Source organism: Carassius gibelio, chromosome A15, assembly GCF_023724105.1.
Source record: "Carassius gibelio isolate Cgi1373 ecotype wild population from Czech Republic chromosome A15, carGib1.2-hapl.c, whole genome shotgun sequence".
In the NCBI taxonomy this organism is placed as follows: domain Eukaryota; kingdom Metazoa; phylum Chordata; class Actinopteri; order Cypriniformes; family Cyprinidae; genus Carassius; species Carassius gibelio.
In genome coordinates, this window is record NC_068385.1 from 1,934,323 (window position 1) to 1,950,901 (window position 16,579).

At 36.8% G+C, this 16,579-nt stretch overlaps 2 protein-coding genes across 3 annotated transcripts; one reads left to right on the plus strand and one right to left on the minus strand.

Annotated features, from left to right (window-relative positions):
• Window positions 1-121: 121 nt before the first annotated feature.
• Window positions 122-12,126, minus strand: LOC128029503 (vascular endothelial zinc finger 1-like). Of its 2 annotated transcripts, none has more exons than XM_052617315.1 (5): window positions 11,952-12,126; window positions 5,178-5,920; window positions 4,335-4,404; window positions 4,062-4,227; window positions 122-3,070 (listed from the first exon to the last, which is right to left on the minus strand). In XM_052617315.1, the coding sequence occupies exons 1-5, from the start codon at window positions 11,982-11,984 to the stop codon at window positions 2,706-2,708; spliced, it is 1,377 nt and encodes a 458-aa protein (XP_052473275.1). In that variant the 5' UTR covers window positions 11,985-12,126; the 3' UTR covers window positions 122-2,705. The 2 variants fall into 2 exon arrangements, with proteins under 2 accessions (XP_052473275.1, XP_052473274.1); XM_052617314.1 differs by having other exon boundaries at window positions 5,178-5,923; window positions 11,952-12,125.
• A 2,014-nt stretch (window positions 12,127-14,140) lies between these two features.
• LOC128029522 (gap junction delta-2 protein-like) lies at window positions 14,141-15,220 on the plus strand. Its single transcript, XM_052617345.1, has one exon. It carries the CDS (start codon window positions 14,141-14,143, stop codon window positions 15,218-15,220), a length of 1,080 nt encoding a protein of 359 aa, XP_052473305.1.
• The last annotated feature ends 1,359 nt before the right edge of the window (window positions 15,221-16,579 follow it).

The following is a 16,579-nucleotide window of genomic DNA, read 5'->3' on the forward strand; positions in this document are numbered from 1 at the left end:
TACTATCAATGCTGGAAATAGTTATTTGATGAACAGAAAGTCTAAAAGAGCAGCAATTATTTGAAATCTATCAACTGACAAAAGCAAAATTCCCTGAAAAGCACAGAGAGAATGAGGCAAATCATACTTGACAGTTTTCTTTTATTTAGACATCCCAAATAAAAGGCACATAAAACATTGCGCAATGGGTTTACATAATTATTCTTGACATACAAAAAAAAAAAAAGAATTGTAGGAATGTTTTCACCTTTCTGCTAACTGAAAAATGCCTAGTATATATATATATATATATATATATATATATATATACACACACACACACACAAAATTACCAATGTTAATGTTCTAATACAAAAAGTCTTATAAAAGGTTATTTTACTTGTGTTTTTCCTTGCATGTGTCTATCATAACTACCACGTTCTCTGAGCTAAATGTTTTTACAAAGATATACATTCATTGGCCTTCACATGGGTTTGCCAATTTCTTCCCAAGGACATGAAAGGACTGGAATCATTCTAAACTCTCCAATCCAAAACCCAACACAAAGTTTCTCTTGTTTTTTTCCACCATTAATGTTCTTTAAAAGATACTGATGCATAAGGAGTAACTTCATGAGCAATACTTTATAAGATATAAAAAAACCTAACAAATTCATAATTCCTCAAACATGGCAACTTGATATTTCATACGCAAAATAGATTCTGAATCTCCACACACATTTGGTAAACAGTTAAACTGCAGTTGGCCGACCCAAACGGTTTCCATCGCTGAGCACCACTCGTCTTATCAGAGAGAAGACTGATGGGTTTCACGGTAGCATTTTCAGACATGCAGTTCAGGCACGGGAGTGACGCCATTGTGGAAGGACAAACATTTAAATCACAAGCACAATTAAAACCCATTTCGTTTGGTTTTGTTGTTGTTGTTGTAGTGTTTTCAGTCACATTCCTCGAGTTCCAGTTCTCAGTCGAAATAATCCGCCTTTACCGAAGGCAACATTTAAAAAACAAAACAAAAACATAAAATAGGCCAGAACGATTTTAGCTTTCACATACCATACACAAATTTAAGAGCACAAATGCTTGGCTACCAGGTCAGCGCTGGTTGGGAAAACACTGGGGGTGCGAGTTAACACAAACTAAACCTTTTCCGGCGATTTATGCCCAGGCGGTGGTAGCTATGACATCATTTAAAGTACAATCACATTCAGCTGGTTTTACTCTTTGTTTGAGACTCATTCACATCACACAAGGGAACGCAACCCTGGTTTAGAGGGCTACGTGTGACTACAAACCTTGCATCCTCAAAACATGAAATGTACATGACAGCTGTCCGGCTCGGTCAAAAGGAGGACTGAGAAAGGTATATTGCTTTTATATATCCAACACAGAGAGGAAAATCAGAGAAAAACTAGTTTGGGGGTTTCTGCAAAAGCCGATTCTGTTATTTTTAAACAGGGTTACTCGGAACAAGATGACAAACCCTGAAAATTTGAAGGCAGTTTTGGTTTTTACTGTGACTTGGGTAAACGAATAAGGAATACAGGTTAACTTTCTGCTCCCGGGACGGACGAACGCATCAGCGGCTGAAGAATATATGGCACCTCGACCTCTAAGGTACATCTCTGTTTTCGCCAATAAAGGGAACTATGTTTAGTGTGCTAATTGTGTAGAAAATTAGGTCTGGAAGAGAGTGTTAGGGCGAGATGCTGTCCATTACAGGAGCAGAGCAAGTTGGGACACCCTCAGCAAATTTCCTGAGAAAAAGGTCCTAAGGAAAAACAGCCCTCGTCCTTCAGAAAGGAAGAGCAGAGACGTCTCGATTACAAAACTAAATGCTCTTAAGAATAAAAATGGACCTTTCAAGTGATGAAGTTGGCCACTTGGTGACCAGGCATCTATATGAACACTCAAAATATTTGATCTAAAATAATACTGCCGTCAGAATAACCACCAGAGAGATATGTGTCCAGTGCAAGATTGTAACTCTAAATGTTCAACCCCACTAAGCAGAAAATATCCCAGCTATTGAAACAGAACATAATTATTCTACAATCAGGAATAACCAACTCCAAAAAATACCTAAAGAATAATAATTATTATAATAATAATAAAAACACAGCTACAGATTAAAAGGCTTATAATGAAATGAGGCCTTTTAAAAACTTATTCTAAAATTTCCTCATTTGTAGAGTATTGTCTTAAAAAAAAAAAAAAAAAAAGCTCTCATCTTCCACTAATGGAAGCCACTGTCCCTTTGTTTTACGGGACTCATTAAAATGCATAAAACTATGAAATACTGATAAGCAAGCTAACGTAACAAAAATAAAATCCTCACAGTAATATTTGCCGAAGTCCTTAAACCGTTAACACTAACAATGAAGCGGCGACACGCTCTGCTTCAAACAGCCGACTGGCAAGGATTTTCTGGCACTAGAAAAGTGAAATCACCAAACATACAGCATGTCAGTCTTCCACTCCATGCAATAACTATTTTTTCTGTCCGTCACTAAACCCTAGGCAATCTGCTTATCTCACAGCCGAACGAAGGAGACGCAAAGTTCCAGCTAACATGCGCATGATTCCTTGCAGCTGCGGACTGTCATTTTCCTATATTCCCCATTCCTCCAGGCTCTTTTTTCCCCTCACAGCTGGAGAGGAAGACTAAAATGGGAGACATGAGGTTTACTAGAAGGACAGTGGGTTCTACCAGGGCGGGCTGGAAGGCAGGACCTGTGAGAGGAAAGACATGCTTTCCATCGGCCTCATGGCAATGTTGAGTGGACCGGTGATGTTCATCGACATGGGCGAGGTGATGGCGACGGGATGGGCGATGTTCATGGGCGCCGTGGCTGGGATGTTGACTGAGGTGATGTTGACGGGAGCAGTGATGGTGACCGGGTGCTGAAGGCTGACGGGGGAGGTGATGTTGACCGTGTTGGTGGTGATGTTCATCTGAGCGGCGATGGTGATGGGATTGCTGATGGTGCAGCGGTTCATGACCGTAGTGTTGGACGCGGTTGAAGAAGTGACTGATGTGGCTGAGGCAGAGTTGCACACGTTGTTAGAGTCTGACCGGAAAAAGTGAAAAAGGAAAGAGTGAATAAAACATTGGGGTGATTTCTAGGGTTACACTGTGGGCAAGACAGAAAAAGCAGAGTTCATTCATTTATTGATGTTATACATCTACTTTTACATTTAGCTTACTGCTATGTATTCCACATTGTTTTTGAAAATTTTTCACCAAAATAATTTTTTCTAGCTGGCTAGATTTTGTAAAAAATTACTAGTCTTGAAAGTGAAAGTGGTTTGTAAGTTGTTGTTGTTTTTTTAGCAAAAAACAACAACTTTACTTGAAGTATTTATATAATAGTATTTATATATATATATATATATATATATATATAAACAAATAAACACACACATATACATATATATATATATATATATATAAATACTTCAAGTAAATATGAAACATTGATAAAGACAAATGTTTTGAGAACAAAATGTTTAAATTTTCTTTGTAAATAAAATTGTGGACTTTTAAGCAAAGACTTTTTTTTGAAAAATATAAATACATTTAGTAATTAAAGAAATACATTGTTAAAAAAATTGTTTTCTAAAAGATAAAATTTTTAACTGTATTTGTAATGTAAAAAGTAACATTTTATCAAAATAATACAATAAAATATTTATTAATTGTAGTAGTATTACATAATGTGGTGGGACTACTGAAAAGTAAACATCAGAACTGAAGAAAAATCCTTACAGTTGAGGCTGAATATCTCTTATTTTTACTTAACCTCTACATATTTTAATATCTAACATTCACACTAGACAGCTGACATTTGTGGACTTTAAAAGGCCAGGCTGGGGGAAAATACTCTTTACCACAGAATATCATGAAAAATGAACAAAAAGGAAAATTCTATTTTGTATAGGCAACATCAAATCACACAGATGGCAAACAATTGTGGCAGGATCAAGAGAAACCAGTGGCATCTCTCGGAGTGTGAAAGTCATCCCAGAAGACACCTGAAAATTGTTTGACAATTGACATACCTTTGTTACAGGGGGAGGTGAAGCCGGCCTGGCCGTGGGTCTTGAGATGGCTGGTGATGTAGGCGGCACTCAGCATCTTCCCGCAAATGTTGCAGGTGACCTTGCCTTCATGCCGTATCATGTGTGAACGCAGGCGGTCTTTGGTGGCGAAGGCAGATGTGCAGGCCTGCAGTGACAGAAATACAAATCACTGTGTGGACAGAGTGCGATAAACCAGTGAAACATACTGGGACATCGTGAATGGAGGAGAGCGAAGGGCATGTGGAGTCTTACCGTTACTTGGCATTTAAAGGGTCGTTCTGTGGAGTGTACATGCTTGACATGACAGCTAAGATGATCCGGCCTATTGGAGAGGAAATCATATACAATAAATAAAATATGTCACTGTACACAGAACAAAACTTGAAACTGATCTGAGCTGCATGATGACACTGTGTGATAACGGTTAAACAATCACAAGTAATCATGATTATTGTCATTTTACATATTTCTTTTTACATTTCATTAGAATTACTGCAATTTCACATCAACTCAAATAGCATATTTTTCCTCATCTAGTTGGTCCGGATTAAATTTCTCAGATAAATTAACACAGTTATTACATTATGAAAACTGGTACAACAAGAAGCTTTCAGGCTGTATCTTGCTTTCATTTGAGCATGTGTTTTCTGATGCACTTTTTTCTCAAAGCAGAGACAGTGCATGGTTGCCAGGTTGGGAAGATTAATCGACTGGGCAGATTGGTGGTTTGAGGGGATTTAAAATTTTGTCATCTGGCAACTGCAAGCATGCAAGTTTGCGGAGGCGTGTCAAATGAAAATGAAACATTTTCAGGATAAATCACCAATGGAAAAATATTGCATATTAAGACACTATTGTCTTATGTAGAGATGCTTTACAGCAGAACTTGGAATAGTTATAAAGAATTTTAAAGAAGTTTGCATCATTGATTCTGTTCTTTTCCTGTTATTACTGTGAAGCTGCACTGAAACGCTATGTATTGTATAAAGCACAATATAAACAAACCTGCAAAGACATTCAAGACATAATGGTTTGTTCCTAAAATCAATCATGAGACATGTTTCTCTGAAGTCAGTAGTGACTTGCTGAAACTACCTCGAGAAGCCTTTCCCACAAACGGAGCAGATATACGGCTTGTGCACGCCACCGTCATGCGACCGCACGTGATAGGTCATGCGGTCCTTCCTTTTGAAGCGCTGGTGACAGATGGGGCACTCGAAGGGCTTCTCGTCCGAGTGCGAGAGCTTGTGGCGGTTGAGGTGGTAGACGTCCCGGAAGGCCTTGCCACACATCTCGCAGCCGTGGTTCTTCTTCACTGGTTTGGGGGGTTTCTTGGGCATGGCTGGTTGCTGTTGAGGCAGGACCGACATTATACCTGCGGCCGTGGACGCGGAGGTGGTGGCTGTGGTGAGGATGCCTGCCATCGTTGAGACATAGGAGGGGTTGCCGTTGTTATCGCGTGGCACAGTGGAAATGAGAGGCACCATGGTGGGCGCTGTGGTGGTCTTCTTGGACCGTGACACCATCTTAATGCCCGTGTGACAGGACTCATGTCGCCGGAGGTGGTAACTGTCCCGAAAGGCCTTGTTGCAGTAGCCGCATATGAAGGGCGTCTTTGACTTGGGCTCCTTCTTTATTACCACCTGACCGCCGCCACCACCACCACCTCCTCCCCCTCCACCCGTCCCGCCTCCCATGTTGTCTTTGTGGATGTCAGCTGAACTGACTGGGGGTTTCTGGTCGAGCTGGATAGGAAGAACAGGCTTTTGATCCTGCGGCTCAGAGTTGAGCAGCGGCAGAAGGCTGTTCTGATGCTGGTGGTGGAGGGCTTCATTGGCCTGCTGGGATAGAAAGAGAAGACTTCTAAGTATGTCTTTTAGACAAAACAAATGGTTAGGAAGGTTATTATTTAAATGTTTTTGAAGGCTGCATTTATTTTATCCAGAATACAGTAAAACAGTGATATTGTTAAATATTTGTGGCAATGTTTTCTGCTTTAATATATTTTAAAATGTAATTTATTCCTGCGATGCAAAGCTGAAATTTCTGTCACATGATCCTTCAGAAATCATTCTAATATGCTGATATTGTTTTTCCAGGATTAGTTTACGGATAGAAAGTTGAAAAGAGCATTTATTTGGAAATATAAATCATGTGTAACAGTAGAAATGTCTTTCCTGTCAATTTTGATCAATTAAATGCATCCTTGCTGAATAAGTGTATTAATTCTTTCTTTTAAGGAAATACTCAATGGCTGTACAAATACACTTGGCTGTGATATTATAGGCCAGTGTTGCTATTGGCCAGCATGAGGTAAACATGACCTCAGCTGAGAGATTGTGTTAAATGTTTACCAAAATAGAAACTGACTCATTTCCAGGGCATCTGTGCAACTTGGAAAACAAGAGAAGCCCTGACTGGGACCTAGCAGGGGGACAGTCAGCTGTTCAGTACAGTGCAGGATTACTAATGAGATATTGGAGAGAGTGAGAAAGCTAGACGAATAGTGAAGGAGAGAGAGAGAGAGAGAGAGAGCATGAGAAGGAATGTGGATTATAATGCATTCAGATGAATGAGAACATGCCAAAAACTGCCCATAAAAAGCAACACATTTTAAGAGGAGAAAAAGCAGATGCATAAAAAAAGATGTAATTCTTGGCAACCCTAATCCCACTGTGACTAACAGGAATCCTTAGATCATGTCAGGGCAAGACGCATGTGTGCAGACGTGTGCATCATATCAGAGACTTCAGTGCTTTTGCATACGAAATTGACAGCTTCCTGCAGCTTGGAAACATACATCTACTGCAAGTAAAATGATCTGATACTATAATGAATGCAGTTCCTTGTGTATCTGGCCACACATGCCCAAAACGTTCTGCTAAACATACATCATGTCATACGCAAAACACACATGGTGAGACTACATGTTCAAAGGGGCATGAAGGCAGAATGATTGTTCACATGGGTAAAAGTGTGCTGTCATTCACCGAAAATGACAAAGCACTGAAAAATATCCAATGGATTCCATAAATTCTTGCATTTTTTAAATCTCATTTGGATATTCAAACATGGCAAAACAAGATGTCAGTCTTATGTAATTGGTTTATGTATGAAAATGTGGAAGTGCAAATTACATTTGAGAGCTACTGTGGAGGGGAAAACCATCCATTCATGACAAAAAAAAAAAAAAAAAAATCTACCTTTCATCCTTAAACAGACAAACATGGAAAATAGTAAAAGACACCTAATACAGTATTATTACAGTAATTCTGTTTTGGAATATGACAGCATGTCAATTGAATATTTCCATTCAATTTCATTGTGTAAAGGCAGTGTGAAAATTCCTTGAAATTTGTTTAGTGCGCCACAAAAGAAAAATCTCAAATTGGTTTAAAAAGAAACAAGAATCCGAAAACAACTATTTTTGCTGGGTAAACTATTAAATACCACAGAGGATAGGAGAAGAAAAACTATTTTTTTTTGTGTGTGTGTTGGTCATTTGGTTAATTTTGAAAACGTAAAAAAAAAAACTTCATTATAAATTAAAGAACAAGAAATAAACAAGGTAATAAATTAACAATCACAAACATAAAGCAAGTCTTGCAATTTAAATGTAAATTTCAAATCAAATAAAAATATATACATTAATTGTATTTATATTTATTATTTATATTATATATATATATATATATATATATATATATATATATATATATATATATATATATATATATATATATATATATATATATATATATATATATATATATATATATATATAAAATAAAAAGCAAGATTTTGTCTAATCCCCCAAAAACATACAATCATAAATAAAATCTTCTGGCATTGGTTTTGTTGGTGGGGGGGGAAGGGGGGTTACACAACCCTTAATACATGGTCTAAAACAAGAGCAGCTGAAAGTCTACATGACTATTAGGCTCCCCATTCTGCAGCTGCCTACATTGTCCCATTGGTCACGGGGTGGGGGGAATTCACCAACACAATTGTACAATTTAGGAAATATAGTACAGCTTACAGTAACGAAAGCCCTGCAGGCTGGACCTGCCTCTGACAACGGCCTGGAAAATGCTATGCCACGCGCAGGCTTAATATTAACCAAAAAATTGTGAGATCTAGGGATGTTCATTTTGGTTATTTTTCCTAACCGACGCTCGTTAACTGATTATTAACAATTAAACGATAAGATTAATTTAAATTGCCATTTAATTAAATTAGAAAGGATACAGTCTCAGCCTCATACATCATGCCCATGGACCATTGGCTAAAGGTCTGATGCATATGAGACACAAAAGTGGAAACACTTCTAGAAAGGATAAGTGTCTCATTAAAAATACTAACATCTGTTTCCCGGGGGTAAATTTTACATGCTCAAAAAGCAACAAACAACAGAACATGAGGATTTACACGGTCTTCATATCACATCACGCACCTGCACAGCACTTATAGATCGGATTAATTGAACGGATTTGCTGTGGAGTGAGGGGAACTAAAATACTAGCATAGCAATGTTTACAGTGTTTATTATGTTTGTAAACATTTTGAGTTGGTATTAGGCCCATATCTGAATTAAATAATAAAATGCAACTTATTAAAAAAACTTTTTTTTTTTATACGCGTACTAGTGTAGCCTATTTTAACAATGCAGTAAACCTTTTTACATTTTTATAAATTCCTGAAAATAAATGAATAAATACATAAATTACTTTTTAACAGTTCAACTAAGTATTAATAGGTCAAAATTCTTAATGGTCGGTTAACAGTTAACCGGTTAAAATGAACATCAATAGTAAGAACAGATATGTTCAGTTCGCGTTTTCACCTAAAAGCCCTGTAGGAGGTCTATGTCAGCTTAATTAGATCACTTAACTTCACAAAATGTGCAATTAGCAGTTGATCTGTGAGGATATTTGTATTTAGACGTATTCAAGTTTGCCAAGCATCAATTGTTCCAACAGTGACAGCGGGCTGCTCTTCACGCTGCTTGGATGATTTTGATACAAATCTGCATTGAAGGCTGACGTCTCTCCAACAGAAATCATTTAGGCTAAAGGTTGAGCAGTGCACATACAAATGCAATAACACTGTGAGACTAAATGCAAAATGAAATCTGAAGCAAACTGTATTTGTACATAGGTTAATCACCATTGTCTGCACAGCCATTATATATATATATATATATATATATATATATATATATATATATATATAAAATCTTTATTCGTAATCGGTGAAGATGGCAGATGCACAGTTAGATCAGTTTGAGCTTATTACGGAAGCAGGCGAAATAGAACAAAAAAAGTTCCTGATGCCAAAATTAAATATCTGTGGCATCAAAACCAACATATCTGCTTATGTAACCTTTCAAAAAAATTAAGGAAAGAAAAAGAGCGAGAAGAATTCCTTTCCTCTGAAGACAGAACCCAGTGAATCAGATTCTTGTTTGCTGCGGACAGATTAGGAGATGCCTGTTGGGAGCCGGACAATGCCTTGCTCATGAATAACCTCTGACGCCTGCAGAACAATGAGGAGTGATGCGCTAGACTGTCGTCTCATTAGATGCTTTATCACATGGGTGGAATCAAGCAGAACAAATTAAGCACTTTTTACCACAGTTTTAATAAGTCTGTAAACTTAAAATTTATTAAGGTGTAAAGATTTCATAGATACAGCGATATTAAGGTGTAATAAAGGCATTTTGGAAGAACTTTGAGGAATATTTGAAGAAACATTATGTTGTTTATCTCTTAAATGGTCAGTGAAGCCTGATCTGTTACTTAATATCCAGATCAGTAGTAAAGTAGTAAAGCTGACAGAAAATCAAATATGGATTATAACTGGTGAATGCAAGATGTTGGAGGAAGTGAGCAGTGTACAGAAACTTCTGAGGATCCTTCTTTATACAAACATGCATAATGTGGTCAAGGAAGTTTCAGATAGTGTCTAACAATGTTTCTATGCTAGCTAAAAATGCTAAATCTTATGTTGGAGCTGATTTCAAATTTGTTCCAGTACATGTCCAATTAAAATAACTTAAGAGGATGTTGATGATGATGAAGCAGCCTTTCTAACGTTAACTCACAACAACATTTTTGGACAATGTCTGCTTCCATTTCCAAGTAAATGCATTTTGGGAAACTTTTCTGGAACAAGGCCTAGAGCCATAGAGCACTTTAAATGTTTTCTCTCCCAAGGGAAAAGTGAATAGAAAAAGCTTTGAGTCACTACTTTCTTATACTCCTAATAGTTGGACTAAGCTGAACTTAATATCCATACATATATATATATTTAACCAATATATATACTTTTCTTCTTATTCCTTAGCTTTCCTGTAGCTCAAACAGTAGAGTATAGTGCTTGCCAGACAATGGTCATGGATTCAATTCCCATGGAAAGCAAGAACTGAAAATAAATGTGCAAAGTAGTTTTGGATAAAAGCATCTGCCAAATGCAGATACGTTACCATTGTTTCCACTGATAAATTGCATCATTTAGTGGATCTCTAAAGAATAGCACCTAATAATTCCAATGCATTCAATAGGAAACAACAGTTTTCACAGGTAAAGTAGCCTAACTTATTTGTTATCAGTTAGGCTACTTAATTATCAAAACACATAAACAAAAACAAGCATTATCAAGATCATATCAATATGTGAAAAACAAGTGGTTGATCTATACGAAATCACATCAATTCCTTGAGCAAAAGACTTACAAAATGAGGAACACTACAGGAATTCGCAATAAGAGTGAACAATATTTGTTACTTTTATGTTAAGTTAAAAGTTTAAGGTCCTATGAGATGAATGGTAAGAAGAGCCAAAACAGCCATAACCTAAGCATACATATTTCATCGTAAACATGCAGATTCCTTATGCATCAGAGCAACATTCGCACCTCATTTACATAGCAATGCAATGCAATGCATGCTTTAACAACATCAATCATGCATTACATGCATAAGCTTATGTCCGCAGCAAGAGCATGGGCTGACTATACAGCACAGTTTAATTTCAAAATGAATACCTTTTTAAGGTTGGAGAGAGAAAATAAGTCAAAATGTAATAAGTGTTTTCAAACTTTATCGAACAACGACTAAGTTATTCATAACGACTGTGAGATTCTGGGGCACCAGAATAGTACATTTTGGGGTAACGTTATTTTAGTAGTGTTCGAAATTCCGTAAAGAACCTAAACCGTATTTTTGTCATCATATGCACGTTCTATTCGATTATGATGTCTAGCTAGGCAGCTGAGATCTTGAAACACAGCCATTATCCCCATGTTCCCTCCAATAAAAGTAGCCTAAGGAGCTGCGAAAACAGCGAATAAAAATAAATGCAAGTAATTAAGGAGAACCATGGAGATCGATTGGAAATCAGTATTATTTTTAAAGTATTAAAAAAAAAATATATATATGCCAAAAATGCATACAAACACCGTTTTCTATTATTACACACGCAGACATGGACGTTGTGTCTGGTCAAAACATCCAAATTGTGTCAGAGCAAAATCAATGAGTTTACAAACTAAGGAATAGCGGTCAGCTAAAAGTGTTTAACTTATGATAAAAAAAGGCAAAAAGCACGTAAAAAGAGCGTGAATGAGAAGGAGAAGGGGGAAAAGAGGGAAAGAAATCCCTTGTACGTCTCCCTCATAATTCACAGCTGGAAGTCTGGGAGAGATGCAGCATTAGCGGCTAATGTGAGCTAGCTTAGCTACCATTGTTTTTACTGCCTTAAAACCCCGCTTTTAAAGCTCAAATCTCTGCGCCTCGAGCTGTTTTAAGAGTCCCGATCGATTTTCTATTTTTCCCGCGCGGTTGTGATTTATTTCGAACAGCTGACTTACCTGAAATAAAAATGAACTCCAGCTCTGCTCCATTGCAACACTTAAAAAAATCTGCAGGAAACCTACAAGAAATCTACAACAAAGCAGCTAAACATGGCAGCTGTTACAACTTCCTGTAACCCCGAGAGCCAAACCATTTCATCTGATATACGCGCCGCTGCTGCTGAGATTCCGCCAGCCCACTCCATCACAGCACTGCACTCACAAACACACTTTAGAGCAACGAACACTATTTTTAGTCAAACATTTATATATTATATAATTAAACGACTATTAACGCGACTGAATGTCAACGACGTTGAAAAAAATAACCAGATAATTTAAATAAATAAAATATTGCATGTTTTAGGTGCTAGCCTAGCAAACAACTGACTTAAAGTAAAATTATTGGAAAATGTCAAAACATAACGCATTTATTTTTAAAAACGTCAATTTACTTAAATAGTTGTCTGCGACCTTGCATTTAGCTTTTGTAGCTATTATTAAGAGAATAGCCTACAGGTATATGTTTGTGTGTGTGTGTGTGTGTGTATGTATGTATATATATATATATATATATATATATATATATATATATATGTGTATATATACATATATATATATACACATATATATGTATGTATGTGTGTGTGTATATATATATATATATATATATATATATATATATATATATAGGCCTATATTATTGCACAAACATAGAAATACACAAGTACCACAAATAACAAAGTAAACATGAAGTGTGAGGACCAGATGCTAAAAATTAAGATTATGTACATGGAGACGGTGGAAATTATGTTTGTCTCTGGATATTGTGTGTTGGGGTCAGATGGTAAGGTAGTGAAATCACTGACGATGTGCAACGTGTTAACTGTAAAATGCATATAAAATTTTGTTTGCTTGTGGTTTTTATTTTGCTTAATTTCACATAAAATTGCTCATCCTCTGGCACAGCAGATGCAACTGTAACTTTCAAGTTATCAACTTGGCAGCTGTTTTCTTACCATGATTTTACCATGAAAATTATATTGTAATGCATATTTATATCATTAATTAGAAAAAAAAGAGTTTACATTTTCTCAAAAGCTCTAAATAAGATCTTCATGACCAAATCAAGCTATTATAATTTTTTAAAAGGCTATTGGTTATGCCTTTTTTTCACCCAACAGGTGACATATTGTGTTGTGTATTTATAATACATTTCAACATTAGAAAGCATATGTTACTTGAACATAAAGCAATAACAAAATTGGGTCAGTAGATTAAATGTTGTTTATTTCCATATTGTGGTGTATGTATGTATCTCTCATGAATTAGCATTGTTTCCCCATTCCAGCAGGTTCTTTTGAACAATTTGTTTGACTGTTCAGGGAAATTCGGAGATGGTGCATCCCATTGTATTTTAAATCTTTGTGACATTGTACACTGGGACTCTTTGTCTGAATACAGTACAATGAGGGTTTGGATAGATGCCTGTGGTCAGCCCATTTCCCCCGGCTCACTTACTGAGGTCTTTTCCTGGTGACAAACAGACCTTTTTTCAAATGCAGCAATGCATGTTGTATTTTTTGCACATTTTGTCATTTTTGTAGACAAATTATCCAAAGGTAAGTGTTTTTTCCTTGTCTATTTTATTATATGTTTTTTGAAAGAGTGAGCCATTTTATTGTCCAACCAAATTACATGAGTGTAATGAGGATATAATTCAGGATAATTGGGCCAATTCCCACAGTCACCTCAATGGGAAAAAGTTTGCTAAATTTGCCTCTATGCAGATTACAAGTAGACAAGTAACCAAGAAATGATGAACCTTAAATACATTTAAAAAATAAAAACTGCATGGTGAAGAACTTAAAATGCACATAAAACAACATATTGGTATCACAAATTGACATTTTCTAAAATAATTTGTCTGAAACAGTAGATTATTTAAAGGAATAATTCAAATGAAAATGATAATTTGCTGAAAATGTACTCACCCTCAGGAAATCCAAGATGTAGATGAGTGATTGATATAAATTTCTCCTCTTGGATGGCCTGAGTCTGAGAGTGAGTAGATTTTGAGCTAATTTTAAATTTTGGATAAAAAAAAAAAATATTAGATATACATTTTATATAAAAAATATATTAGATGACAACATAACAAGATATTTTTGCCTTTCCACTATTTTCTTGTTTTCTCCAGATTAAAAATGGGGGACTGGTCAATTCTGAGCCGTTTTCTAACAGAGGTTCAGAATCATTCAACGGTCATCGGTAAGATCTGGCTGACGGTGCTCCTGATCTTTCGCATCCTGCTGGTGACCCTGGTTGGAGACGCTGTGTACAGCGATGAGCAATCCAAGTTCACTTGCAATACACTGCAGCCGGGCTGCAGCAATGTCTGCTACGACACTTTTGCACCCGTCTCACACTTGCGCTTCTGGGTCTTCCAGATTGTGCTGGTCTCAACACCTTCCATCTTTTACATCATCTATGTGCTGCACAAAATCACCAAAGATGAGAAGCTGGAGACAGAGAGGGTCCAGACAGAGGCCAAGCACACCGTGGGAGACTATTCTGAGCAGCTTGAAGGGGACGGTGTCAGAATGGGATATGGACCCCAAGGAGAAGAATGGGGTGGTCAGGATGAGGAAAGCGTGGAGCAAAATCTCCTCCAGGATGATTTCGGTGAGGATGGCAAGGATCCAACCACACTCTCCAGTCAGATTCTCCTCATCTATATTGTTCACGTCCTGATCCGCTCAATCCTAGAGATCACGTTCCTTGTCGGTCAGTACTGCTTGTTTGGATTTGAGGTGCCTCATTTGTTCAGATGTGAAACGTACCCTTGTCCTACATGGACTGACTGTTTTGTGTCGCGAGCCACTGAAAAGACCATTTTCCTTAATTTTATGTTTAGTATCAGCCTGGGTTGTTTTCTCTTGAACATTGTGGAGCTTCACTACCTCGGATGGATCTATATTTTCCGCTTGCTGTGTGCTGCCTGCTTCCTGTGCTTCACGCCAGAGAGGGATCTGTACTCTCAAAGGAACCCTTTGCTGCTACGCCTCAGGCACTCAATGCGGAGCAGGCTGATTCTGCAGTCCCCCACAACCACCCTGTCTGAGGAAAAGACAGGGACGGCTTTGCTTTCACACGGCCCAGCCATCTCCTTCGAGACTGACTCTACTGTTGAGTGCACCTCAAAGAGGAACCCAGAGGAGAGGGAACATATGAGGCTGAATCTGGCCAACATGGCTAGATTTACTGGCAAAAAGTCCTGGCTGTAATGTGTATTGATGTTTTTTTTTTTCATGTTTTGTAATGTTGTAACGTGAAGTGCCATTTTGTGTTTACTTCAAATGCTTGCAATGCTTGAGCTAAAAAGTTTCACCCTTTTAGCGCATTGATTGTAAATCTTTTTTCAAAATGTTTTTTGAATTGCCATAAAAATGAATATTATATATTCGGGATATGACCATCAAATTATAAATGTATATTACATCTCCTTGATTGTATTATTACTTGACTATTATTTCAGTAATGACTTCCATGATATAATGACCATGATTTATTGTTGATTTTCTTTTTGACACATGATGTTGTGTCATGCACAACAACTCTTGGGCCAATGCTTTTTCTGTGCATGTAATACTTGCACATTAGTTTGATCTGAGCGTTTATTTAGATTCATATGCAGTACAAATGCTACTGTATAAGCACTGCACACTAAGAGATTGTTTGAAACTCAAAAAAGTTTCAATGTAAATATTTTTTTTTTATATTTAAAGTATTAAAGTATATTTAAGCTGATCTTCTGTTAGATTTCATAGAATTGTTTCTTTTAAAATAGGGCATATAGTATCAGAAATATATATACAGTACTGTTGAAAAGTTAAAATGTATTTAATGTATTAAAAAAAAAAAAATCATGATTTCCACAAATATTTTAACATTGATAATAGTCATAAATGTTTCTTAAAGGGATAGTTCACCCAAAAATGAAAATTTGATGTTTATCTTACACCCAGGGCATCCAAGATGTAGGTGACTTTGTTTCTTCAGTAGAACACAAACTGAGATTTTTAAAACAAACCGTTGCAGCCTGTTAGTCATATAATGCAAGCAGATGGGAATCACGGCTAAGAAAACATATACAAACAAAACCAAATTAAACGCTGCAGCTCATTATGACCCACTGATGTGTAAAGACACAAAACGATCGGCCTGTTCAAGAAACATAACAGTATTCATATAGGTTTTTTTTTCACCTCTGATTCACACAATGCCTGAACTGTCTGAACTGTATGTACACTTCCTCTTGATGTGTCTTCTTCTTCTTGCTTTACGTTGGATTGCAGACTTAACGCCACCTATCTCTCAAGTGGACCATTGACACTCTATCTACAATCTCAGTTAGGAGTGTTTTTTTATCTTTACACAATGTATTGTCACGAGCCGCAGGGTTTAATTTAGTTTTGTTTGTGTATGTTTTTATGTTTTTGTATGTAATTGTATGTTTTAGCCATGATTCCCATCTGGTTGCATTATATCCAACAGACTGCAACGGTTTGTTTTAAAAATATTTGTTTGTGTTCTACTGAAGAAAAAAGGTCACCTACTTCTTGGATGCCCTGGGGGTAAGCAGA

What these genes read in the sequence shown, in the direction of transcription:
- LOC128029503 (XM_052617314.1), bottom strand. Translation starts at nt 11,984, where the DNA reads ATGGAGCAGAGCTGGAGTTCATTTTTATTTCAG. An exon ending in TGTGGGAAAGGCTTCTCGAG is followed by an intron (nt 4,405 to 5,177) that starts GTAGTTTCAGCA and finishes CCTCTCCAATAG; the next exon opens with GCCGGATCATCTTAGCTGTC. An exon ending in CCTTTAAATGCCAAGTAACG is followed by an intron (nt 4,228 to 4,334) that starts GTAAGACTCCAC and finishes CTGTCACTGCAG; the next exon opens with GCCTGCACATCTGCCTTCGC.
- LOC128029522 (XM_052617345.1), top strand. Translation starts at nt 14,141, where the DNA reads ATGGGGGACTGGTCAATTCTGAGCCGTTTTCTAACAGAGGTTCAGAAT.